General features: G+C 54.5%; 1 protein-coding gene across 1 annotated transcript in view; it reads right to left on the reverse strand.

Annotated features, from left to right (window-relative positions):
* Positions 1–27,697, reverse strand: part of RELT (RELT TNF receptor) — an 82,717-nt gene that overhangs the window by 19,525 nt on the left and 35,495 nt on the right. The window contains exons 2-6 of the mRNA XM_037881039.2: positions 20,414–20,496; positions 10,265–10,378; positions 9,630–9,808; positions 8,604–8,689; positions 3,884–4,141 (exon numbers count right to left, since the gene is read on the reverse strand). Of these exons, the coding sequence (XP_037736967.1) occupies positions 3,884–4,141; positions 8,604–8,689; positions 9,630–9,808; positions 10,265–10,378; positions 20,414–20,458 (682 nt within the window). The 5' untranslated portion in view covers positions 20,459–20,496. The remainder of the gene's footprint in view (positions 1–3,883; positions 4,142–8,603; positions 8,690–9,629; positions 9,809–10,264; positions 10,379–20,413; positions 20,497–27,697) is intronic.

Raw genomic sequence — 27,697 nt, forward strand, 5'->3', positions numbered from 1 at the left:
GGTTGTGAGTTTTGACCAGCACCCTAACAGCAGATGTCACCACCAGTGTCATGAGTCATAGCATTATCCGCCCGCTTCTCCCTCACGGCCCCAGGCTGGAGAACTTTCTTCAGGCAAGGACGACTGGATGGGGACTCCCATCACAGCGTTGCTGCCATTCCCCTACTAGCCAGAGGGGGTCACTACAGAGCAGCTAGAAACACATGCTCCTTTCCCTGCCCAGAGAGAATGACTGGGGCAGGATCTCAAACCCAAGCCTCCTACAAGACCCCAGGCCTGAATCTCTACCTGAGAGACGGCCAGATCCGATTGTCTCAGAGCAGAGCAAGCTCGCTCCAGAGAGGCCGAGCTCTAGAGAGGCCCATTCTCCAGGGGGCTCGTTGTACAGCTTCATTCTGGCTTGCGTCTGGCAGCTCTGGACTCTCTTTCAGCAGCTGTTTGTCTATTCACAGTGCCACTGGGGTACGGTTCTTGAAATACTGATTAACTAAGCACAGGGGGAAGATGATCTTGGGACCAGCCTTGGAATTGCTTAGAGAATTCTGGCACTGCATAGCCAGGCTGCTCCAGAAATGCAGCATGCTAGCCATCGAGAGCTTAGCAATAGGCAGGGACCGGGGGCAGCGGAGAAGCCCTCCTGGATCAAACCCACGTGCTGCAAACACACTCGTTCTCATATGCACCCAGAGGGGAACCAGACTAGAGCGCGGCTCCTTAGCTCCAAACACTGAAACTTCTACCGCTTGATCAAAGAGCTCCCTAAGCTACCAGCAGATTCCCTCTCCAGGCCAGTCACCCGAGGGCAACCTCTCCCTCTCTCTCTCTCACACACACACACACACTCCTTAACTAGCCCTAGCCCTGTCCTCACTGAGAAATTCCAGAAGTGCCCCCCACCCTCGATCAAGCACACGTGAAAAGGCTTGTGCGTCCAGGGAGCAGGAGGGTTTATTACTGTGTCACCTGGACCCATAGAGAACCTGTGGCTAGCTTTACACTAGAAAGAGGACTCCTGGCTGGAGAATGGGGCGGACTTTCTGCACAGCTGCAGGAAAGGAACTGGATTGACTTCAGAGGAAATGAACTGCTACCGGAACTGAAATCAAGAGGAACAAAAACAAAACAAAAAGGGCGAGGAGAGAAGAGAAACTGAATTCCATCCGCCTTTAGCCTCTGGCCGGCGAGGCAAAGGGTCTGGAAGGAGGGCAAAGGAAGGGAGTTAGCAGATTCCTCTCCATGATCCAGCACCGCACTAGGGTCGAGTCACATGCCAAAAAGGAAAAGGATACAGCGAGAGCTGCTGGAACACTAGAGGATGGGACCAGGATGGAGCGGAGGAACTCGACACCAGCCTGCTCGGCTTCCTGGGCAAACCGCACTCCGGGGGGACAAAAGGGAACCGCTGAGCTGCTAGCGCAGCAAGCACTGCTAGCAGGGTCCTGGCCAATGCCTTCTCCACTCAGATCCTCTCGCTCATTTCCCTTCCCCCCAGCCAAAATCTGACCGTCAGCAGGAAGCTGCCTCACTCCTGTGACTTCCACCCCAAGCCTGACTGCAGCTCCCCAGGGCAGGATGATCCATGCACCAGGACAGAGGCCCCTCTCTCCTGGTGTCAGCTCTGGCAGTAGTTAATGCTGCCAGCCGTGGGGAGGCAGCGGTCTGTACACAGGAGGAGCAGCCACATGCCCCAAGCCTGCTGGATCTCATGAACAAGGACAATTTTGCCTGCCTGCACTTCCCCCTTTGGGCCACTAGGGGCTGCTGTGCTACACACAATGCAAGCGGCAGCCTTAGCAGCTGCCAGCGGTACGGGGTGCCCCACACCCAGCCCAGCCTAAGCTTAGCAGCAGGGGCCTCCACCCCCGTGCAGGAAGTTAATGGAGGAGGGAGCTCAGGGCAGCCCCTCCCCAGCTACAGCAGGGGCAGCTGCTGGAGCCTGCACAGGGCAGCAGGATGGAGCTGGGGCATTGTCCGGGGACCCCAGGCCCGCCTTGGCATGCACTGGAAGCTGCATCTGCAACTAGTAAATCATCCCACCCCATGTGCACATGGAGGGGGAGAGCAGGGAGAGTTCAAATGACAGACAACCCCTCCCTTGCCCAACCCCCCAATCAAACATAACGAGGATTTATTTAAATCTCCTGGCATTTAAGCCAACCTCACATTTCTGGAGGTTTTCGACTCACGACCTTCTGTCCCCCCCACATCTCGCGCTGACGGTCATGGCCCATCACTCTCCCAAGGATGGCGAGCCCTTGGGCAGCCCTGTTCAGTCCTCGCCCGTGTAACTGCAGAGGCGTCTGGCGGCCTCTCCTGCAGCAGCTCCTGCCCTTGAGGTAACCTGCTGAACAGGGCTTTGTTCCCTGCGGCAGCCCCTGACGCGGGAGCTCAGGAATTCACGAGCTGGGGGCGACCCCTCCCCTGGCTCCTCCACATCGGCCCATCCCTCCCCGGCTGCAATCAGGGGCTCTTCTCAGTAAGCCGCCCAAGGGAGGGGATCTGCCGTCCGTGCTGGGAATGAGGCACCCTTGGCGGGTAACCCCACACTCCAGGGGACGTGGGGCATGGAAGGGGTTAGTTGAGAAGGACTGACAGCGCCGAGGGGTGGTAAAGTCACTGCAGCTGCACCAGGGCAAGGCCGACACCAGAGGTGCTGCATTGCTAGGGAGTGGATCCTGCTGGACCACCCAGGAGATGTTCCACCAAGAAGGGAGCATGGACTGGTGGTCAGACCAGGGGGCAGTGGGCCAGGCAAGCCCACCGCTGCCACCACTGGTACTGCACTGTGCCTCGGCTGTAAGTTGGGGGATAATACCAGCTGCCTGGGAGATTTGAGAATTCACAGCTGTAAAACGCTTTGAGATCCTTGGGCAAGAGAGACACTATGGGCCAGACCCTCGCTGGGGTAAACAGGGTTTGGCTCATTGATTGGACTGGCGCTCTCCAGATTCACACCTGCTGGTGCTCTGGCCCACAAAGTGCAGAGCGTTAGCTGCTAGACGCGAGGCAATGCAGCCACTCAGCCGCTGCCAGGACTCGGTGCTCTGCCAAGGAGGAGGTGGCTTTCCAGGCTCTCTCTGGGCACCCTCGCTAGCCTGTGTCCCCAGCGCTCACCATTGCCCCAGCTCGTGAGAACTCAGGTGGTGCAACACGGCCAGTCCCCCTCCCTCCCGGCTCCATGGCAAGGGAGAATGCTGCCACAGGAGAGCGGGCGGAGACAGGGCAGTGAGACGTCTCTACCGGAGGGGTGAACTGATCAGTCCTGCTATGGGCAGCGTGGGACTGATGCAGGGTGACCTCCCTTCCCCTTTACCTACAGGAGAGGGAGTTTGTTTAGAGAGCAAAGAGCCAAAAGCAGACAAAGAAACAAACCCAGAGCCCCTGCCAGAGGAGCCCCTCCCTCCCCCCCAGTTGATCCTTGCACCCCAGGTGGGCAGGAGCTCCTGGGTCTGAGTGCCTTGCCTAGAGACTAGAGCAAATGCGCTGGTGCGGTCAATGCACCTGGGCTGCCAGGCTTCCCAGCACACATCCACAATGCCCGCTCTGCCCCCACTCTGCCCATGGGGTGGGGGACTCAGAGACCAATCTCTCCCCTCTGCCAGGCTGGGGCATAGCAGGGGCTGGTCTAGTTCTTGCACATCATCATCATCATCGGTATTTCCAGTGTGCCGGTCGTGCCACCCAAAGGGCGGGCACAGATCAGCCAGGGTGGGGCGCTAGAGAGGCAGTGGGGAGTCTGGCATCTGGGGCTGCAGTGCTGCAAGGCAACCCAGCGCCCTCCTACTGCTGGGGGCGCCCCCTGCTGCCCCTAGTCGGTGCTAGGCACGAGTGGTCAGGCAGGGATTGCGGGGAGAATGCGCTGAGCCCACTCGGTGGCCCTTACCGCCTCTCTCTGCCTTTGCCACCTCCTCCTCGCTCTCCTTGTGGGCCGTGCAGTGGTAGCCTTTTTTCTTCAGCAGGTTGCAGAAGAGGATGCCCAGGAGCCCCATGACGCAGAAGACCGGCACAATGGCCAGCACGGCGTACTGCGTGGCGTTTTCCTCCCGCTTCCCGTCCCGGGTGCCATTGGGCGCCGCCCTCTCGTCCCGTCTGTGCAGGGCCTCGACGTTCCTCGCCAGCCGGGTCAGCCACTGCTTCGCGCCTGGAGGGAAGAGGGTTAAAAGAGAGCCTGTATTGACGGTGGCCTAGTAGCTCGAGCACTAGACTGGAAGCCAGGAGACCTGGGTTCTAGTCCTGGCTCTGCTGAGTGCCTCAGTATCCTCACCTGTAAAACAGGGATAATGCTACTTGCCTCCTTTGCAAAGAGCTAGGTATGTTTATTAAGAGGGAGGGAACACGCCTTTGCCAGGCAGTTATCTTAGGCACCACTGCCTGCTTGTCAGTGAAATGTTCATTTTTTGGTTCACGTTTCCTGGGTTTCGGTTGAGATTTCTGGAAACATGGTCAGGTTTTTGGGGAGTTGGTTTCAGTTTTTCCTTGAAAACTGGAAAAAAACAACCCATTCTGGGGTAACTGAGGGGCCGTTTTGTGAGGAGTCTGTGACTCAGTGGGCACTCTGTGCCCAGACCCCTTGGGCTGGTGAGCTGTCGCTCTTCAGCAGGGCACAGGATTTGGGGAGCCAGGCCCCCGTCGTTCAAGCTAAAATGCTGGTCAACAGCAGGACGTCGCTCCGGCTTTCAGTTCCCACCACCCCCCAGGAAAGAGACAGTCACGGACAGCTCAGGACAGGCTGCAAGGGGCCTGGAGGCACTGAAACAGCAGCCCGCCCCCAACCCCCAAAGCACAGGCTTCCCATCCCCCAACTCCTCCTCACCCCAAAGAGTCTCCCTCAAGGAGCCCAGACCGGGCTCTTCAGCCTTGCAGGGAGTAAACTGTCCCACTGTAAGCTCCCCTCCCCCACCTGCACTGCCCACCCCTTTGCCCCCTCCTGCCTGCAGTTTTCACCACAGGTCCGGCCCCCTGCCCCTCTGGCCAGACTGGACACCAGAGCCTGGCCCAGGTACCACAGACCCTCCACCTGCCTGGGGTGGGGGTCCTGAGAGCAGCCCCCGGCCCACGTCCCCGCCCTGAGCACATGGAGGGTCCACAGCTCCCTGTGCGGCTCTTACCCCAGCTCTGGCTCCGGCTTGCGGCCTGGCCTGCGGGCGGTGCCGCGGGGGCCTAAGACCCCCAGCCGGGTCGGGGTAAGCGCTCTCCCACCGACACAGCACTGTCCACATGGGCACTTTTGTCAGTCAGGGGTGTGTATTTTTCACACCCCTGACCGACAAAAGTGTTGCCAACAGAAGTGGTAGTGTAGTCATGGCCTCTCCTGGGCAATACTGATCCCCCGCCGGGGATTCGATTTCGGATACGCCCACAGCTGGAACAGAGCTCGTGTGGGCACCAGTGGAGGGATGGGAAAGCAGCTCCTGCTAGCTCCATTCCAGCAGGACAGGGGAGAAGAGATCCCAAACCATAAAAAGGCGTGGGCCAGTTCTCCTCCGAAATGCACATCCGCCCTCCTGCCTCCCACTTGGAGTGAGCAGAAGGGGGATCCGTTCATGGCTTGGGAACCTGTTCAGAGACACCTCCACTCCCGTCCTTGGGGAGACCGTTCCAAAGGGACACCAGGATCAGACCACACATCTGAACTGGCTGGGCTGTGGCAGGTAGGCAGAGAAATCCCCACCGGGCCATCCCCCCACTCTCTCCATCCAGTTCCCTTAGCCAGGGCCTCTCCAAAGCACTTACTTGGCTACAGAAGCCCCACCCCCAGCCCTCCTATGCATATGGCAGCAGCACCCCGGCTTCACCATCCTCCACGCTGAGGGTGGGTGGATAGCCTGTAGGGGTGAGTCAGGTTTCCAATGAGGTCCTAGACACTGTGGGCAAGGACAAGGGGCGAAGTGCCCTATTCTTGTGGCCCTGGGAGTTTTTGTGACCATTCAGGATCTAGGTTGTTACAGGCCTAACCCACTGCAGGGCTCTGCTGGGATCCAAACCAGTGCCTCCGGGAGTTTCAGGCTAGCCCGGCCCCAGGTGAGTCCACACATGAATCACACTTTACAGACAAAAAGAAAAGGAGAACTTGTGGCACCTTAGAGACTAACCAATTTATCTGAGCATGAGCTTTCGTGAGCTACAGCACGAAAGCTCATGCTCAAATAAATTGGTTAGTCTCTAAGGTGCCACAAGTCCTCCTTTTCTTTTTGCGACTACAGACTAACACGGCTGTTACTCTGAAACCTGTCTAGATGAAGTGAGCTGTAGCTCACGAAAGCTTATGCTCAAATAAATTGGTTAGTCTCTAAGGTGCCACAAGTTCTCCTTTTCTTTTTGCGGATACAGATTAACACGGCTGCTACTCTGAAACTTTACAGACAGGGTTTGTTTCCTTCCATCCAGCTCCAAGTGACCCCCCGCAATGCACCCTGCACACCCCCAGATCTGAACGCTGCAGTCTCAGCATGGGTGGGGAGGGACTGCCCCCCAGAGAGGAGCTTGCACTGCAGTGATATCCCCACACCCTCCTGCAAGGGCTGTCTAGCTAGCTAGCTCACCACCGAGCACCTGGAAGGTGTGGCCCTGGTCGATGTGGGTGGCACTCACATGCCTGGGATGCAACTGGGCAGATATGTGGTGCGTGAACCTGACTACGCATGCAAAGTGGGCTTGGGTGGTACAAACAGGCAATCCACATGACCAGGCACACGTGGTGCATGCAGTTATGAGTTTTAACCATTATTATAGTTACCAGTCCCACTAACTAAATCCCCCTCTACGTCAATTCCCCTTGCAGGTTCTGTCAGTCACGGTGTTCTCCCCTTCCCTGTCTCCAGCAATGGCATTGCTATGCACTGTGACAACAGCTGAGGCGCTGTGCCCTAGAAGCAGCTGCATTGCAGGGATCTCTTGCTTTAACATGCTGTTTGTATTACAACAGCGCCTAGAGGCCGGGGCTTCGCTGGGCTAGGCACCTTGCAAACTCTGAACACGAGACAATGCCTCGCCTAAGGAGCTCTTTCTCTGCAACTCCAGAGGCGTTGGCGGCAACTCTGCAGGTGGAGATCTGCACTTAAAGCGGGGCTCCAATCCCGCCCCTTCACGCGTCCATCAGGACAATCTGGTACAAGAGCTCTGCAGAAGAACAACTGGATTTGAGGCAGTGTCTCCTTTAGCGAATTCTGCATTGCACCCGCCCAAGTGCTTTAATGAAGCGTTGGCACAAAGAGTGCTTGATAAATACATTACTGTGGAGGCATAAATCACCGTGGGACTGAAATAGCTCAAAGAACGTGCAAGTCAAACTGAGCGACTGAGAGCACGCTTGAGTCCCTGCCATCCCCAGCTGCCAGGCCATTCTCAGAGCCAAGGGGCTGGGCCTTTTCTACCCGAGTTGCCAACAAACAAGCTGCTGGTCAGGACCAGCAGACCACATCCGGGATCGGTGGGGATCTGCACTTGCACTGCTCTGGCTCTTGGGGGGATCCCACCTCAGTGGTGGTTTAGATTTCACATGCTCTTTTGTCCTGCTCTTTAAAAATCCTCAGCGCTTCCCTTTTCACTGATCGTGTGGGGTCACTTTCCTTGTTTCCCAGAGCAGGGGTGGGTGAAATAGCTCCTTAGTCTGTCCGTGTGGCTCTTCTCCCCACCCAAGAACTGTCCCTTCTGCCCGAGAGAGGGCGGGACACGTGGTCCTCTGCCCCTAAAGGAGGCTCCCCGCTTCTCCAGGAGATCGTGGGCATTCTCCTTTCCTGGCAGCACACCTGATCTCTGCTAGACAGGCAGAGAAAGATATTACAGTCCATATAGTACTGGTCTCCTGTCCGGATGGGTGCCTGGGGCTCTGGGCTGGACCCACTTGGGTTTCTGAGACCTGCTTATCCTCACACTGCTAGTTATCGGTTCTGCTGCACCGGCAGGGAGCTCAGCTCGATAGCCTGTTTGCCCCCTTCTCGGACTCCCACCATCTCCAGCTGCGCCTGCTGGGCCAATGTTCCCTCTGACTTTTTACATCCATGTGCGGAATTAAATTTGTTACGTGCACCAATATGGAGGTGATGTGTGGCGGGGGTGGGGCTGAGGGGCTTGGGGTGCGGGATGGGGCTCAGGGCTGGGGCAGAGGGTTGGGGTGAGGCCAGGGATGAGGGATTTGGGAGCTAGGGTGAGGCCGGAGCTGCAGCGCCTCTCCCCGCCGCCGCAGCTCCAGAGCTAGGGCCAGGGGAGAGGCGCCTCTCCCCGCTGCCACGCCCCAACTTGCTCCCCGCCCACCCCCTACCTCTCTCCTCTCCAGGCCCCTGTGGCGGCCATGCAGCTTAGAGGGAACTTAGCTGCTGGGTCAGCGATTGCGCGGCCTGCAGCGGAAGGGCTGCCCTGGGTGATCACAGGTCCGGCAAGGCAGAGGATTGGCCATGCAGGTAGCGATTCGAATCCTGTCTCCCTGAACTGCATGGAGACAGTCTCAATGGGCAGCAGAGGCTCCCAAAAGGAGACTGTCCTCCCTTTTGGCCCTGACAAACTCCTATGCCCCACCAGGGAAGCCCCACCCTTCCGCCCCCGGACACAAGTTCTTTGAGTGTGACAGCTGTGGTGTCCATTCCCCTCTCGCTGTTTACTCTAACCTGGGCAGCCCGGCACGCCTTTGGGAGCAGAGGAGCACAGCAGGCATTCAGCTGTTGGGTCTGTCTCTCCTTCAGGGCTGTAAAACCTGCCAAGAGCAAAGAGAGGTTAGCAAAGGGCCGAACGCAGATTGAGACCATGGCTGGCAGTTAAACAGCTCACAGGCATTCTCAGTGGGCGGAGGCAGCTGCTGCCAATTCCAGCTCGGACAAAGCCTGACTACAGTGGAAGCAGATTACGTTCCCTGCACTCCACAAACGATTCGCTTTCTTTCCTACTCTGCACTGCTAAGCATCTGCCACGCTCCACCCCAGAAGTGGCTGCATTTCAGCGGTGGGGCAAAGCCATCTCTCGCTCATTTATACAGTGCTTGGAGAGCATTTTCGGAGCAAAGCACAAGACAGTTTCCCCCAACAGGGAAAGGAAGATATATGCTCATCACCCCTTCTCCAAATCTCTTTCACCCACTGCCGTTGACTCACTGGGTTTGCATTGGCCAGACTCACCCACTCTGGAGCTAGTCAGTAGCCCAGAGCAAGAGAGGTGACTAAACTGGGAAGTTTCTCTCCTCCCTCTTGCCTGAAGGATACCGGCTTGGAGGAGCCAACTGCCTTCTAGTGACTCACGAGAACACTCACAGGCAACCGCCTTCCTGCTCCGCAGCTTGGATTTTTGCTCTCCATGGTGCATCGAGGTTGCTGGGCAGCAGGAAGCGTTCCCACTCGACAGGGCTACACCAGCCCTGCTAGCTGGTCTTCGCTCTAGTAATAACACCCTGCAGAAGGGCCCTAATGAACCAACGGCTCAGAGCCAGATCCACAAAACGTGTGGGATTTGGGCCCTGTCCAATGTAGCGCTTTGAAGTCCTTACACATGATTACCCGCTGGGAGGCTGGCAAGAATCGGGACCCTCATTTTGCAGATGCCACCCAGCTCTGTGCACGGGCCAGACTCCCCCCTCCCCCCCAAAGAGAGCCCCAGCTGCCACTGCACTGCCCACACCAGGACAAGCCACAAAGCAAAGTTACCCTGGCATGCAGCCTCCACACTGGCTGTCTGCTGCAGCTGTCCCGGGGCTGGTGTGTACCCTCTTCCTGGCCTCACAGGGGGTCTGAGGCAAGCAGGGTGCCGTGCCGTTGCTGGCTGAGAAGGTGCCCGGAGGGCAGGCTCGACAGGTCACACCTAGGCCTTGCCCAGAGCCGCATTTCTACAGGAGAGCAAACGGAGAGGGAGTCAGGAGAGGAGCTGGCACCGCTGGCCGTCCCTATGGCACTGGGACGCAGCGCGGCAAGCTCCTCTCTGCGCCAACGGGCCTCCTCTCTGAGCTGCAGGGAGAGCTCAGTCCCCATGGCCCGTTCCACCCACAGCCTCTCTGCTCAGGCTGCCGACCAGTGCTAACTGGGACTGAAGTCCACCAGCGGCCCACCGCACAGAGGCCACCCATCACCGACTCCTGGTTTGTACTGAGCTGGGTTTGAATCAGCGAAAGGGCTTTAACCTCCCACCCCCACCCCGCCCTCCCAGGGCAATGTGCGGAGCCATTCGTTTCCTGACTGCGCCAAGGGCCAGGGAGGACAGACACCCCCATCCCACCCCTGGGCAATACTTCTGCTCAAGCTGCTGCCAAGCAGCCCCTTGCTAAGTAGCAGGCAGAATGGCTTACCCTATCGGGCTCCTCCCCAGGGGGACACTCCACACAGGGGGCACAGTCCCGCTCCACGGTCCAGTACTCCTGCTCCCCGCACACCAGCGCCCAGGCCCGGGGCCGGCTCAGCAGCTGAAAAGAGAGAAGCAACTGATGGGAATCGGGGAGCGCTGTCGCTCCTGCCCTTTCTCCCTGGGCTCACAGTCCGTGGGGACCAGCCTCGCACCGGAACAGCTGAGCCCCACCGGGCACTGGGAGGAGGCACCGTCACCAGGGTCCTCTGAGGTCCCCCAAGGCCCTCATCCAGAGAGTCTCCCGGAGCATTTTCTGCCCGCCAGGACGGGAGGAGCTAGCAGCAGCTGGAGCGGGAAGAGTCCAGGCAAGTCATTGCTAGTTCCTTTCCCACCTCCAGGCTGGGCAGGGGTTCCCCCTACATGACACCCACCCTTATAGGAAGGGTCTCGAGAGAGGAAGCTCCCCCTGCTTCCCTTTGGGAGTGGTTTACAACTCCAGGGCAGCCTGATGCCCACCAGGTACAGACGTGGGCCCCAGGCTGCTTCATCAGACTCGCTTGCAGGGCATCTCACTCGCCACAAATAATTTCTGGAGGGGGAGGACAGTCAGCTGGACGACATGGACCCAGGCAGGACTGGTGCCCCCAAGCCTGTGACCTCCACAGAGAACATGAGCAGCAGCTTCGCCTTCAGGGCAGGCAGGTGAGCCCAGCGCATTCGGAGGGGCTGATGGACCTGCCCCCACGCTGCAGAAGAGCCGGCTTGGCCAGGCCCATCACCCTAGTATCTGAGCAGCTCCAGCCTGCCAGCTCAGCCCTCAGCCTCTCCTGGGCAGGATTCCATTGGGACAAGTCTCTCCCCTTAAAAAAAAAACAAACACCACCCCCACCCCCGGGGCGGGGATCAGTAGCACACTGTCCTGCAGCAGGCTCGCAAAAGCAACGCAAACAGTGCCCCAGATACACAGCCTCCAACCCCTTCCCAGAAGCACAACTGGGAGACAAGAGCCAGCCTGGCACCACCTGCTTCCTTAGCTAAGGTGGGAAATGGTCCCGCTCCTGTGCGGCACTTTCCTGGCCTCTGCACTACCCGGGTTGGGATTGGCTAGCGAAAGGATCTGAGTCCTCGCTCCCACTCCCTTTACCCAGAGGCCTGTCTGACCTTGAGGGCTCCCTTTCCTCCCTGCCATGTGGCAGCATCCTTGTAACCCCGACAAGCCTGGGCTCACGATTTCGGGGGGGGCTCAATCCCCAATCTAGGACAGGGGCTTGGGTGTCCCCACTCCCAGGCACTTTCTCCACACCGGCCACTTCCCTGACCCACTGATCACTACATTAAGTTCAAACCAATTACAATTTATTAAACAGCAACTGTAAGAAGATAGGGGGAAAAGGTCAGAGGAACAGGGGCCCCGCCCTGTGGGGACAGGGACCATCACAACCAGCTGTCTCTGGCAATGTAAGGGAAGTTCACAGCCAGCCCCTCACATGTCCCAGGCAGGGGTCAGCATCACCATGTTGCGGGACGGACACTTGACAAAAATACCGGACTTAGTGACGGACATTGGCGGGGAGCGGGAGGGGGCTCTGAGCTGAGGCTGCGGGTTCCGAGGTGGGACCATAAATGAGGGGTTCAAGGTGTGGGAGGGGGCTCTGGGATGGAGCAGAGGGTTGGAGTTCGGGCGGGGGGGGGGGCGGTGTAAGGACTCCAGCTCGGGGTGCAGGAGGAGGCTCCCGGCTGGGCTGGGCCGGGCTTCGGAGGGTGGGAGAGGGATCATGGCTGGGGCAAGGGGGTGGGGCATGTGCGTGCGTGTGCGCTCTGTGCAGCGCTTATCTCAAGCAGCTCCCAGAAGCAGCGGCATGTCTCCGCTCCAGCTCCTACGTGGAGGCACGACCAGGTGGTTCTGCATGCTGCCATGGCCGCAGGTGCCACCCCCGCAGCTCCCATTGGCCGCGGTTCCCTGCCAATGGGCTGGGAACCGCAGAGTCAGCACTTCGGGAAGGGGGGGGACGAAGGCATCGTTCAGAGGCACCTGGCCGCGCCTCCGCCAGCAACAGCACGGACAGGGAGCTACCCGTGAGCGCCCCTCACGGACCTAATATTTTTTACCGTGGACTCATGTCCGTGTACGGACACATTGCCGACCCCTGGTCCCAGGCCCTGGCTGTGCTGTACTGATACCACGGGTCAGACACCAGATCTGGTGGTGGTCAAGCGCCCTCAGCTCCAGGGAGCAGGGACCCTTCTCCTGAGTACTGGTCTCCCCTTTCCCCGTTGCGGGTCACAGCTCCCACTCAGAGTCCAGCGTGCAAGGCCTCTTGTCTGGTGACATCTACCTGCACTGGGCCCTTTGCCCAGAGCCGCCTTCGCTCTCCCCAACTGCTCACAATGCTGCTGTCCTGGCTCTGGCCCAGCAGTCCCCTGCTGGAGCTCAGCCCTGGCTCCCTGTTGGCGTGGCTGGTCTGCGCTGCCCCAGCTCCTGGCTGCTCTGCCTTGTGGGCTGCTTCTCTGGCTTTGGTTGCTGCTACTCTCCCCTTAACTCTGCCCGGCCCTACTCTGCCTCAGGCAGCTCCAGCTCACACGGACGACGGGCCCTGGGCTCCCTCATTGGCCTGCCTGCCCGGTCAATCGGGCTGACCTGGAGCGTTGGCTTCTCCCCATTAGCCCCGGGGACTGCCAGTCTCAGGGTCCTGATTTTTCTTCATCTCGTCCCCTTTCTTTTCATAACGGGAAAGGGCCAGCCAAAACCCCCCAACAGCCCCATCACCCTCGATCGCCGCCAGGCTGCCGCCCCAGGGGTGCTCAGGCAGCACCGGCACCATGCAACACCCAGAGAGACAAGGCCGGGGAGGGGATTTCTTTTATTTGACCAACTTCTGCCGGTGAGAGAGACCAAGCTCTCGAGCCAGACAGAGCTGATCCTCAGGCTGTACAACAGGACAACAGAAGCTGGTCCAATGAAAAGACATAACAGAAGCTGGTCCAATGAAAAGACATAGCCCCACCCACCGTCTCTCTCTAACATTACTCCGGGGGGGGGGGGGGGTTCTGCGTGACTGCGCCCCCCGCAGAATTCCTGTGCTTCCCCGCAGAAAACGGCAGGGAAGCCAAGGGAAGCCACGCAAGGGGTGGGGAGGGGCAGACGACCCTGGGTGAAGTTCTTGGGGAGCCGTCTCCCCCCAGAGGCAAGGCATGGGGGGGGGGGCACACGGGGCTACGTGCCACTCCCCCCCCCGCCCCCCGCATTTCCACAAGCGCAGAGCTGCCCAGCTGAAGGAGTTTGTGTCTCAGCTCTGCTGACTCTGCAGCTGGATGCTGCCTCCTGGGTCCTAGTGCCAGTTGTGCTCCCTTCTGCGTGCTGGGAGCCTTCCTGTTTTCTGTGCAACAGAGTGTGCCCACGGTGGGGCTAGGTAAGGGAGGACGGGGGTGGGGGGGAAGAGGCAGTGGGCATGGAGAAGAAAGGGGAATAGGGGAATCATGGGGCGGAGGAGAGAGGGAGCCCGGCATGCGGCGTCCTCTCAGCAGCAGCTAAGGCTCCCCCATTGAGTAGGCCCATCAAACCCTCACCCTGACAAGCCCTACCCCCTACACCTGGACCCCTCCAATGAGCCCCCAGCACCAAGCCCCATCTCCCCACACCCAGACCCCCCATGCTGAGGCCCATTGCCCCTGCACCCAGCATCCCCCCCACAACGATCCCCCATGCATCCAGATCTCCCAGTGAGTTGCCCACACCCAGACTGCCCCACACAGAAACCTCACCCCCCACACCTGGATCCCCCCACACTAAGCCCCTCCACACTTGGATCCTGCTGGGCTGAACCTGCCCAGCCACACCTGGTGCAGAGGGGCAGGACCCCAGAGTGTTTCTGGGGCAGGCCCGGCCCTTGCACTGCGTCAGGGTCAGGTGCAGCTTCACTGCCGAGTCCCTGCACTGGGGGAGGTAGAGGCTTCAGGGTAATCTTCCACCTCATTGCCACCAGTGGCCTGTGCTCCCCTCTGCCACGCTCGAGCCACATTTATTCATTGACAAATAAAATTTTGCAGAATTTTAAAATATTGTGCGCATCATTTGTAGGTGCAGAATTCCCTCAGGAGCAAAACATCCTGGGAATGACATGGCTTCAACTTCACTGCATACAGCCTACGTAACACCCAGGGCTGATTTCACAGGCGTCACACAGAGCTGGGATCGGCTCTTTGCTCCCCCCTGCCCCCAGAGCTGGGCCTGATTCTGCTGCATAGTGGCCGGGGTCGTAGGGTTCCAGGAGGAACTTTACTAACCCCAGCAGCCTCCAGCCCCGAGAGCTGAACAGGGAGGGCCCAGCTGCTCTGACAGCTCCGATTCTGACTTGCATCCGAGCCCAAGGGCCAAAGCAATGCTCATTAGACCCAAGCCTTTTGGTTGAGGTAGGTTATAAGCAGCATGTGTCACCCTGTGAGTAGGGAGCCAAGCAAGTCAGGGTGAGGGTTACTTGCCTCCCACAAGCTAATCCTTAGGCAGGCTCCTGTCCCGCTCCTTGCAGGTGGGATGTGGTAGCTACAGTCACCTCTGGGGAAGCAGAGAGGAGAAGAGCTGGAGCCAGCTGGAGTCCCTGACAGCCCTGGGGCGAGGCAGGAATAATCCCTCCACCTGCCTGCTCCCCCTCCCAGCCACAGTACCAGATAAAAGCGCTGCCAGGCAACCCCTGCACAAACAAACAAACAAACAAGAGAGCTTTAGGCTATTTACTGGCACAAAAGCGGGGGCAGCGCCTCTTTCCGAGCCCGAGCACGGTGCTGGTCACATAGGAAACCACCGCCCAGACCTGGATCAGCAGGTGGGAGCCTTGGGACACAGCGCTCACCTAGCCTGTGCTCGTGGGCATTTGCTTGGCCCTGCGTTTCTCCAAGAGGCTGCCCTAGTCACCTGCTCCTTTCATGTTCTCCAGCCGTGTTCTCCCCCACTACCGCAGATCCAGCCCCCTGAATGCCAGGAGCGCTACGCCCAGCCGCAGCACTGGTGTAGGCAGAGAGCGTTGTCCCTGGGCAAATAGCTCGCACGTTGGCAACTCTGCGCCTTCTCTGGTCGGCAGCACCGTCAGCAGGGGCACAGGGCACCAGGGCAGGCACCATTCATGAGCCCGCTGCTCACTCACTGTGTCCGCCAATAGCAGGCTTGGTGGGGACAGCTACAAGGGACAGCAAACGGCTGCCCTCCCAGATTGCCCTCACCCCACATCGCAAACACGCTCGAGTGGTGACCATGTCCCAGGAAAGATGTTGAACAAAATGGACTTTTTTCCTAGGGAGTTTTTTGACCAAACAAAAATGGATTCATAGATTTGTTTCAGTTCATTTCTTTGGCTTTCTTTCACCCCTTTTTTCCTTCCCTCACTCCTGTTCCATGCCCCCTTTCTTCCACTGAAGAAAAAGGAAGGAGGGAAGAAAAGGGAGGAATTCCCCCAAACTGAAGTGAAATAAATGTCTGAGTTAAAAGGGAAACTTTTGTTTCGGGGTGGGAGGGGAGTGGGAGAGAGAGGAGGTGTCAAAGGATTGCATGACAGTGTTTGAGGAAAACAATGAAACCTCTCAAAAGTTTTGGTTTTCTTCCAAAAAAGTCTTTTTTCATTGGGAAAAAAATGGATGAAAAAATGTTGGTGAGCTCCACGCTCTTTGAAGGCTGAATGTTTCACCTGTGATGTATCCACACTCTAACAAGCTAGGAACGAGGTTCTATCTCTGATCTCAAAGTGGGGCCTCAGTGCACAACAGAGCTGAAATGACGAAGCCTGTATGAACTGGGAGAGGCTAAACAAAGTTGAGTTATGAGTGTATTACACACACACACACACACACACACAGAAAGAGTCCAGTCCCATGAAGAAGAGTTCTAAATAGAAACTGGGAGTGTATAAATAAAATGTCATAAGACTTTACAGTAAAAAGACTGGGGAATGCACATGTTGCATCATACACAGGCTAACCGGCAGATCACAAGTTAAAGAAGTGGCGTGGCTTTTACAGAGAGGCAGTGTGGTCCAGTGGATAGAGCACAGGTCTGGGGCTCAGGGAGATCTGGATTTTATTCCTGGCTCTACTACTGGATGACCTTGGGCAAGTCACTTTGCTGCTTGATGCCTCAGTTTCGCCATCTGTAAAATGGGTGATAATGATACTGATGGTCTCTGTAAAGCGTTTCGAGATCTGCTGAAGGAAAGCATTACATATGAGCTAGGTCTTTATTAATAAAGTGTTTTATAGAATTATTTCAGTTTATACAGTTTTCAGAGTAGCAGCTGTGTTAGTCTGTATTCGCAAAAAGAAAAGGAGGACTTGTGGCACCTTAGAGACTAACAAATTTATTTGAGCATAAGCTTTCGTGAGCTACAGCTCACTTCATCGGATGCATTCCTATTACTTCAGTGTCCAGAAGCTATGATTGGCACTTTACATCATCAGAAATTTGTTAAATAATTAATGCAGTACACATAATTTACCATTCACAAAGTACTGCCCCACCTACCCGTAAAATTATCTATTAAGCCTTTCAACAGTCCCCTCACCTAAACTTTGCTTGCACCCAAACACCTCTGAAAAGAGAGTTAAAGGTAATGCAGAACAGAACAAAATTGGCTTTGAAGCCCTTTTTGGCTTCTTTACAAATCTCTGAAGGTGGCCTGAAAGGATTTCCATTCAGTTTCTTTGCCTGTGTTTCTTTGTTTAAAACAAAAGCAAAACAGGAAATTCAGGTCTTCTCTACTCTAGAAAACTATGGCAAGTGGGAAAAACTAATTCAGTGCTAACATCTCACGAGACTGAAAGCGAAGGGCGTTTTAGTCACGACGATGGTAAATGTGCTGTTGGTTACACCTACTGAATTCCAAATGACTAGCAGAATCTTTGGAGAAAAGAAGTCTTTGTTAAAAATGCACCTTAATTAAAAGAATGGGTGTTCTAAGTGTTCACAGACATTCCATAAACCTCCAAGAGATCCTCCAACCAAACTAGATAAGGTGTTTTTGGTTAAAAATATATTAAACAAGTAGGGGGAAGAAAACTATGCAGACTGTCAGGCCTTTTTTATCCTGCATAAAGAAGCCAAAAAGGATGTAAAGCCAATTAAAAAAAAAATTGTAATGCCCCTTTAAGTATGGGCTCTGGAACACCAAAGATACGGAGTGAATTTCAGAACTCAGAAGGCTGCAAGGAGGATGCCTTGCCAGCAACTCCCTTATATAGGTGCTCCAACTGGAGCATACTGTATTGATCACAGCTGCACGGGCAAGAGAAATGGTCTCTCGCGCATCTTGGGTACTAAGCTATAAAAGGTCAAAACCACAGCCCCTGTCTCCACCCAGCAGCTCATGAAGCAGCCAGGGAGTCATTGGGTAACAACTAATTTTGTCAGTTTGCAAAGTGCTTTGAGATCCTCACCAGGAAGGCCTTGCGGAGAGCCAGGTTAGTGTAGCCAAGGGAGGAAAGAATGGGGCAAGCCCAGATCCTCTCATCTGAACCCCTGTTCTTGGGTTGGTTCCAAAGCTGGGTGGGCCCTACTGGCCTGGTCTGAGCAGAGGTCAGGTGATTTTATAGAACGGCTACTATCTGGGCTGAGGAAATCACACCTCTGAAACCCAAACCCTAGCCCTGATCCCTGTTTTAATCCTCTGGATGCTGCCTCCTCCGGCAGCGTAACGGAGGATGGGAATAGCACGTTGCAGCAGTGAGACGGGGAACCGCATCTGTTTTCAAGGGAGCACCCTGGGCTCTGCTGTCTGCAACACGTCCCAGCACCGGAGGACACGGAGCAGCAAGCCACGAAACCATCCCCACCAGCAGGGCAGATTTGGGGAACCTGTTCTCTTACCACAACAGCCAGGACCAGCTACTTATCAGCCAGCGCAGCTCAGCTCTGACCTAACGCTTTGCATTTGCCCAAGGCCAACCCTTCCCAGCCAAGGGTAACCAGGGACAGGCAAGGGGCACAGGGCAGTCAGGAATTCCCCTCGGCACTTCCACTGCCCCCACAGGATTCTCCTTGGGGCAGCAGGCCAGCCATAACCAGGGTCATGGTCACCCCCTCCCGCCCCTCAGCAGCTCCGCAGGGCAGATGAGTCTGAGTGGAGAGGCCGGCCAATGGGACCCTGCGTCCACAGCTTTTAAAGGGATCGAGTTGGAGCCGCCACATCGATTTCTAGATATTGCAGCAAACCCGATGCCCAGCTCTGCCTCTGCGTCTCTAATGGATGGGGAGATGAGCTCAGGGAGAAGGGCTCTCGGGCCAGGACAGACCTGGGAGCACAGTCTTCTGGTGCCCAGCCTGCTGGTGCCCAGGATGGCAGCTCCCTGCTTTTCCAGGCCTCCCCTGTTGTGTATTTAAAGCAGCAAGGCAGGGGGGAGGGTGTGTTTGCGGGGGGAGAGAGGGGGATTAACCCTTTGACTTCTGACATAGAATGCCTGTTATTTCCCTCACAACCAAAACATCCCCCCCCACATCACAGCCGCCCTCCTTCCGGCCCATCAGCGTGAGCACAGCGCCCTCCCACAGCACGGCTCCCGCAGCAACCAGACAGGCTGCGATAGCCAGACAAGGAGGGGCCCCCCTCGCACCAGCAGCTGCCACATGCACGCTCCTCGGCATTGCCTCCTCTCCCACCCCAGCCTCACGCACGCGCCTCGGCATTGCCTCCTCCCCAGGGTCATCCAGCTCCAGCCCCCCTAGTCCAGACCGAACCCCGCCAGCTCCTGTGCCCAGGCAGCAAATTGGGCACGGGGGTTGAGGAGGTGGTTACAGGGGACTCCACGCACACTCCCCGTAACCATGCTGCAGGGGGCTGCTTCTCTCATCTCTCTCCTTTCCAGGCCTTCCTGTCCTGCAGCATGCCTTAAAAAACCCACACTGCCAGGGGATCCATGCAATTCTCCCTCAGCACCGCTGGCCTCGCACAAGCCTCCTTCCCAGCCCTGCCAGCCTTCACCATAAGGAAGCAAGAGGCAGAGTCTTATTTTGGGCAGTCTCCAGGGGCAGCCAGAGCAGACTATTTTAGCCTCGTTTCTCCTGCGTCCCGTCCCCCCACACTCCTGCTGCTTTTCTGCAGCCAGAGGTAAAAGTCTCAGCCCTCAGATGCTCCAGTGTGACCTTTTCTAGCAATGTCCACTATTCAGTAAGAGGAGGCTGGGATTGGGGAGGGCATGAGGGAGGCTGAAGGCCTATTACAGAAGGCTGCTAGACCCCAACCAATCGCTCTTAGCAGAGGGTCTCCGAAGTAGCTTCACAGCCAGGGCAGGGAGGTCTCCACTCACGCAGGGCGTCCATGCAATCGCTTCGGAACCAGCCTTGTCAGAGCAGTCACGCGATAAGCATCAAACACTCATTTATAATCACGCTACCACAAGAGTATCGATAAGGGAACCGTGGCGTCGCGTGCCTCCAAGAGAGGCGACGGGCAGCGGGTGGGCGTGACCACAACCCCTTCGGCTCTGGGGCAGGAGCTGTGGGTCCGGGGGACTTGGTATGATGCAAACAGAGTTAGGACACTGCTGAAAAAGACCATGTGGCTAGGTTGCCCAGAGGCAGCCCAGAGGCTGGAAGGTGGCGAAGAGGAGGAGAACTCTGGGTAAAGAAGAGCTCCCTGCCCTGAGATCATACAGTCAGAAGCCCAGAGCCTGCTGTCAGATCGGCGTGGGTGGCCTCGGGTGCCTGCGTACAGCCCAGTTGACTTCAGCAGGGCTCTGTGTGGTGGCAGGGGCCTGTCCGGGTGGCTTCAGGCTGGGAAAGCAGACGGCAGAGCGTGTGACACTGTGTGGGGCGCTGAGGCACGCTTCAGCTTGGTTTTACCGTCACTCTTGCTCCATTGCCTGGGTTTTTAGTCTCCTCCGTCGGCTTACCCCAGCCTCTTCTCCCCCTGCCCCCCGACCCATCCGCTAACACCAGTTTTCTCTCTGCCTCTTCACCCAGCCCCACCCTGTCCAACACAAGAGCTGTCTCCCGCGCAGCCTGCCTGACTCTCGGCTACAAACGACTCGCCCCCTCGCCCCCGCTCTCCGCGGCCTGGGGGATACCCGTGCACGTGCAGCCACAGCTTTACACCTTTGCCCCACGCTTGTGCTCGATGGGGTGCAGCCGGCCCGGGCCGTGCGGACCAGAACGAGCGCAGGGTTACATTGTACTCACGGCGAGGAAGACGACGAGCGCCCAGCAGACCAAGTTCCTCTTCATCCTGAGGGCTGACGACTGCAACGAGCCACGGAACGAACCTGATGGGACAAGGAACAGGAGGGTCACTGGCGAGTCAGCCTTCCTCCGTGGCTAGTTCAGTATCCAGCAGGACGGATGCGCCTTGGCACCCCCATTACAAACCTGGATTTGCCTCCAGCACACAGAAGCCTGCTGATCCCTGCAAATTACAGGGAGCCAACAAGAAGACTTAGAAACCTGCGGTTAGTTAAAGGAAAGAAACCCACAACCACACAGGCTTCCTCCGACAGCGCACGTCCCCTTGCCTTTGGGTCTGTGCCACGCAGCAGAGTCTGGAAGGGTTGCTGGTGATGTACAGCTGCCCTGGAACCTAAGTTGGAAAATCACCAGTGGCCACAACTATCAGCCTCAGTGGATCTGTGCCCACTTACAGCAGCAGTGCTAGATTTACAGATTGGTCCTATATTTAAAGGCTACCTCTCTTTTCTGACATATCTGGGTAGTTACAGTTCCCCATTCCTATCAGGCCTTGTATAACAGAAAACCTCCCACATCAAAATGGGCAGGGAAGAAGAGAGACATGACACAGAGGAAAGCTGTTTGGTTTGACGGGCAGATGCCTGGTTTTCCTTGCCAGTCCAGAAATTTCTCCGACAAAGTCTCCTGCAGGGAGAGGCTGCTTTAGAAAGCCATGTACTAAGCCTCACGTCTAGTTTCCAAAGCCGCCAGCAAGGACTTCCACACTGACTGATGTGCAAGGAACTTGATGCAGTTAAAGCGAGCCTGGCCTTAGAACGATTTTAAAGGATGATGCATTAGACGTTAATTGTGTCTACAGAGCCCGCAATTAAATGCCCAGAGACCTGCACTTGTTTAGTATGATTGATTCGGTTGTTGGTGAATCCATCTGTCAAATGCTACATTACAAGGCATTATTTCATTGCTAGCAGTGCATCCTGGGCCTGCGTGTTGCTTTAGAGAGTGCTCTGGAGCAGCACTGGGATTTTAGGACTGGAGCCAGGGGCAAAGTAGGCACAAGCAGGGGACAGAAGCCAGTTGGCATCATTGCAAGTGGACAACATAGGCTAGAAATACAGGGTGAAATCCTGGCTCCACGCAAAGTCAATGTGAGTTTTGCCATTGACTTCAACAGGGCCAAGATTTCACTGCATCTTGACGAGGTTTGCTTCAGAATGCTGAGCGCAGCTGAAGCGCTGTGATTGGCCGCTAGCGAGGTCATACACTTCCAGCGCCTTGGAAAGATGCCCGAAGGAGAGCCATTTCCCTTATTTCACCTCTAAGTTTCACCCCAGGAAAGTGACGGTGCTGCCTCTCAGTCCCATCTCAGAACAGTAACTGCACTTTCCTGGATGGTTAGAGTCACGTGGCTTTCGACCTCTCGCTTTAGAGCATTAGCTCAGCCTCTGCTACTGTCCCCAGAAATTCTGCTCATCAGGTGTTTACTCCTCAACCGTTCTGAATTTGCAGGCAGGCTTGGCAGAGGCTAGAGACTCAGACAAGAGGGGATTGTTGGCACAGAAAACTAGGTGGCACCAGCTAATGCAAGGACACCCTCCAACCCTTAGAGGCCGGGTGTCCAGTTTGGCTTCGGCTGCATGAGACCTATTCTGATGGTCTCGTAAGCCCACCTCACAGAAGAATGGTTTGACTGGCATTCAGCTGCTCCAGGAATCTGGAGCGGAGTTCTTAGCTCTGGCAAAACTAAGCAAGGGGAATGGAGGTCAGATTGGTAGGCAAGAAGCACAGATGGGGAGGTCGACTTGTACCATTTAGAGAAACCCAGGAGTCAGGCAGCACAACCAACAGGGATCCCCTACCCGGTCTGCCCTCAGATTTGCACTTTATTAGTGTCACGGCAGTGCCAATAGCAATCGTGGCCCCATTGTGCTGTTGAGACAATTCATACTTGGAATCGGAGAGAGTTGCCTGCCCTTATCTAGTGGAAGAATTTGGCTCCTGGGGTTGTTTCCAGCCCACACTGCCCAAGACAAGTATTTTCAGCCTCAGCAATTGATTTTAGATTAGAGGCAAGGCAGGAGTCCCAGGATGTTCACAGGAAGCACCTACTTGACCGGTTCAGAGGTCTGACTACCTTAGATGCAGCCTACAGAAGGCAGTCTCAGTTGCTTTGCTGTATATGCCACAGCTAGGCACAATCAGGGGAATTGCAAATACTGGCCAAATCCATCCTTGGTATAACACTGGCTCCAATGAGATTACACCCCCAGCAAGGGATTTTATCTAGTCTGTCATAGAATCATAGGACTGGAAGGGACCTTGAGAGGTCATCTAGTCCAGTTCCCTGCACTCATGGCAGGACTAAGTATTATCTAGACCGTCCCTGACAGGGGTTTGTCCAACCTGCTCTTAAAAATCTCCAATGACAGAGATTCCACAACCTCCCTGGGTAATTTATTCCAGTGCTTAACCACCCTGACAGTTGTTAGGAAGTTTTTCCTAATGTCCAACCTAAACCTCCCTTCCTGCAATTTAAGCCCATTGCTTTTTGTCCTTTCCTCAGAGGTTAAGGAGAACAATTTCTCCCTCCTCCTTGTAACAACCTTTTATGTACTTGAAAATTTATGTCCCTCCTCGGTCTTCTCTTCTCCAGACTAAACAAACCCAGTTTTCTCAATGTTCCCTCACAGGTCATGTGTTCTAGACCCCTAATCATTTTTGGTGCTCTTCTCTGGACTCTCTCAAATTTATCCACATCTTTCCTGAAATGTGGCACCCAGAACTGGACACAATATTCCAGCTGAGGCCTAATCAGTGCGGAGTAGAGCGGAAGAATTACCCCTCGTGTCATGCTTATAACACTCCTGCTAATAAACCCTAGAATGGGCTTTTTTTCTTTTTGGGCAACAGTGTTACACTGTTGACTTATTTGGCTTGTGATCCATTATGACCTCCAGATCCCTTTCTGCAGTACTCCTTCCTAGGCAGTCATTTCCCATTTTGTAAGTGTGCAATAGATTACTCTACTTCGTAGCTAACACTTTGCATTTGTCCTTATTGAATTTCATCCGATTTACTTCAGACCGTTTCTCCAGTTTGTCCAGATCATTTTGAATTATAATCCTACCCTCCAAAGCACTTGCAACCCCTCCCAGCTTGGTATTGTCGCAAACTTTATAAGTGTACTCTCTATGCCATTATCTAAATCATTGATGAAGATATTGAACAGAACCAGAACCAATCCCTGTGGGACCGCACTCAATATGTGCTTTTAGCATGACTGTGAACCACTGATAACTATTCTCTGGGAACAGTTTTCCAACCAGTTTTGCACCCACCTTATAGTAGCTCCATCTAGGTTGCATTTCCCTAGCTTGTTTATGAGAAGATCATGAGACAGTATCAAAAGCTTTAGTAAAGTCAAGATTACCACATCTACTGCTTCCCCCCATCCACAAGGCTTGTTACCCTGTCAAAGAAAGCTATCAGGTTGATTTGACACTTGACAAAGTTGTTCTTGACAAATCCATGCTGACTGTTACTTATCACCTTATTATCTTCCAGGTGTTTGCAGATTGATTGCTTAACTATCTTTCCACATACTTAAGTTAAGCTGACTGGTCTGTAATAACCCCCAGGTTGCCCTTATTTCCCTTTCTATAGATGAGCCCTATATTTCTCCTTTTCTAGTCCTCTGGTATCTCTCCCATCTTTCATGACTTTTCAAAGCCAATTGCTAATGGCTCATATCACCTCAGTCAGCAACTTGAGTATTCTAGGATGCATTTCGTCAGGCCCTGGTCACTTGAAGACATCTAAACTTGTCTAAGTAATTTTTAACTTGCTCTTGCCCTGTTTTAGCCTCTGATCCTACCTCGTTATCACTGGCGTTCACAGTGCTTGGACTTCCAAGCACTACCAACCTTTTTAAACTGAAACTGAAACAAAAAGAGAGTCATTTAACATTTCTGCCATTTCCAATACTTTGTTATTGTTCCCCCCCGGCCCTTAGTAATGGGTCCACCCTGTCCTCGGTCTTCCTTTCTAACATATTTATAGAACGTTGTCTTGTTACCCTTTATGTCTCTAGCTAGTTTGATCTCGTATGTGCCTTGGCCTTTCTAATTTTGTCCCTACATACACATGTTTGTTTATATTCATCCTTGGAAACTAGGTCAAATTACAACTTTTTGAATGACAGGTTTCAGAGTAGCAGCCGTGTTAGTCTGTATTCTCAAAAAGAAAAGGAGTACTAATGGCACCTTAGAGACTAACTAATTTATAGATTTCCACTCCATACTGCTAAATGCAGTGCCTAGTCTCTAAGGTGCCACTAGCACTCCTTTTCTTTTAACTTTTTGATGGACTCTTGAGTTTCAGATCATTGAAAAATCTCCTTGTTAAGCCAGGATGGTCTCTTGCCATACTTCCTATCTTTTGTATGCGGTGGGATAGTTTGCTCTTGTGCCCTTAATAAGGTCTCTGAAAAACTGCCAACTGTTTTTCCTCTTAGACTTGCTTCCCATGGGATCTTTCCTACCAGCTCCCTGAGTTTGCTAAAGTCTGCCTTCTTGAAATCCATTGTCTTTATTGTGCTGTTTTCCCTCCTACCACTCCTTAGAATCATGCACTCTACTTAGGCGTCAGGCCTAGATTTAAAGCATCCTGCTTGTGTGACTTTAAACGAAGCCCGGAGTGTTTCCTGAAGCCACGCTTCCTGAGATTGAACAGCATGAGGTTACGGCAAGTCTAGTTAAATAGAAGGCTGACTTTATCTGCCACCTAAGCAGTAGCACACCGCTACACAGTACGACTCAGGGACTGGTGCCTGAAGCAGAGTGAAAGCACTTTACTGCATATGACTGCATCGCGGCGATATTACAATAGATCGCTTTGATTTTCCTCATCCGTCCTTTTGGGAAGGGAAAAGGGAACGAGGTCAAGAAAGTGAGAACCGCCCAATCCAAGTTGACCTCAATAGACACATTATAGCAGGAGCAGCCAAATTTACTGACCTCCGAACCGCATACAACAATCTTCAGCAGTTTGAGAGCACAACCTGCCCTGTGGGGTGGTGCCTGCCGGGGGGTGGGCCTTCTGCCCTGATGCCCCTTCCCCCTCCGCTAGGCTAAAGCCCCTAGTCCTGCCACCACCTTGCCACCGGGCAGAAGCCCCACACTGCCCCTGCCCAGTCTTGTAAGGTGGAGAATGGGTGGGGGGCAAGCAGGGGGGGCTCTGGGAGCTGCACTTTAACTGTACAAGAGCTGCATGCGGCTCGCAAGCCACAGTACAGCCACCGCTGCATTATAGGTGGTTCTCAAACCTCTCAAGTACTTACTAACAACTCGGAGTCCGGCGGCACCTTAAAGACTAACAGATTTATTTGGGCATAAGCTTTCGTGGGTAAAACGCCACTTCTTCAGATGCAAGTGGTGTTTTACCCACGAAAGCTTATGCCCAAATAAATCTGTTAGTCTTTAAGGTGCCACCAGGCTCCTAGTTGCTTTTGTGGATACAGATGAACACGGCTGCCCCCTGATACTTGACATTACTTATTGTCACCTTATTTGTTCTTTTTCCTTTAAAGGCAATATAATCCCAGAGAACTGTGCTGACCTACCGTGACGAAGTGGGAATGTTCTTAATGTTTTCTCTGAATACTGTGCGTGTGTCTCAGTTTCCCCTATGTATCACTCCAGCATCTAGGTGGTGGGATAAGGGTGCGTGATTGTTGCAGAGACCCCTAGAGGGCAGGTGTGACTGCCGACTGTGGCCAGAGAATGGCAGATACTCTGATGCCCAAATAAATTTGTTAGTCTCTAAGGTGCCACAAGTACTCCTGATTCTTTTTACACTGTAGCCCGGCGACTAATGGCCAGGCCCCCTCCTCTGCAAGAAGCAGCCAGAAGTGTTGGAGAACAAAGCGAAAGGAAAGAGACAAAAGGATGGACGCACAACAGGGCCCGGGGGGGGGGGGGGGGTGTAACTGAGGCCAGGCAGCTGGAAGTGAGTCAGTCTGCTGGTTTGGGACTCAGGCCCCACCCCAGGGCCCTGAGCTCTGGATGCCCCCCTCCTTGAAGATGGACTTTCCTAAAAGTTCCTGATTTCTGTGCGAACACTATCTGTTCTACGCTGGGTTCCTCTCGACTAATAAACCTACTGTTTTACAAAGCTGGCTAAGAGTCTGCTAACTGCAAAGTTGGGGTGCATGGCTCTTTGGGGACATGCAAGGCTTCCCAAGGCGTCCCATCCAGGTAGATGGGAGCCCACGGTGTGAACAGGGGTGCTGCATGCTCTGGAGGTGGACCCAGGAAGCGCCAAAGCTAAGCAGGCTTCTCGCTCTAGTGAAAGCGTGCCCTGAGCAGGGAACCACACTGGACCAGAGGCCTGGCTGCGCTTCACTCAGAGCAATGCCAGAGCACCAGACTGACACACCTCATCTCTAAAGCAGAGTTGTGAAAGGACTGAACAGGAAGCGATTAGCGTTTTTGACTGTGAAAGAAAACCCACAAACCAGTTTCACCTCAATCTGGTGATGAGTAAGTTTACGGAGAGCGTGCTTGTGAATGGATCCCTCAACATGCTCTAGGCATCTGAACTTCACCAGCACCGTTAAGCACAAAAGGCTTGTTTTGTTTATGGAAGTGTATCTAGCAGACAGAGCAAGGCCGTGCAAGTAGAAATACCAGGTTCTATTCCCAGAATTGCCACCGTCTCACAGATTAGCTTTACACACTCAGTTACCATTGGTTGAAACAAAACGCCACAGGAAAAATTTTAATATTTTTCAAAACTGCTCACAAAAATGTTTATTCAACTAAAACCGGATGCTGAAAGAGAACGGGTTGTGAAAAAGAGATCGGTGTGTGTTTGAAAACCAATCTTTTAAAACTGAAAATGAAACTCAAAACATGAAATGTTTTTTCACTGAAAATGGGGGGAGGGGGGAAAATAGGTTTTTTCCCCCCCAACATACCTTTAAAAAAATCCTACAATAAAAAAATTCACCAAAAAATTTTTTTTATAGTCTGTAAAGCTATTTTTCTATCAACAAAAAGTTGTTTTGATCAAGAAATTTCAACCATCTCTCGAAATCCTACTTCCGTATTGCCACAGTGCCATTCCCCACGACGTCTGTAAGACGAGAGCACCCCGTTGGGATTGCAGAATTTGGCCTCTGAATAACTTTGTTACGCTCCAATGACAGACACGGAATGCAAGAGCCAAAGAATAATGAAGAGATTAGTGACCAATGATCGCTTTCACAGAAACAGTCAGCTA

The sequence above is a fragment of the Chelonia mydas genome, chromosome 1 (assembly GCF_015237465.2).
Source record: "Chelonia mydas isolate rCheMyd1 chromosome 1, rCheMyd1.pri.v2, whole genome shotgun sequence".
Taxonomy (NCBI): Eukaryota; Metazoa; Chordata; order Testudines; family Cheloniidae; genus Chelonia; species Chelonia mydas.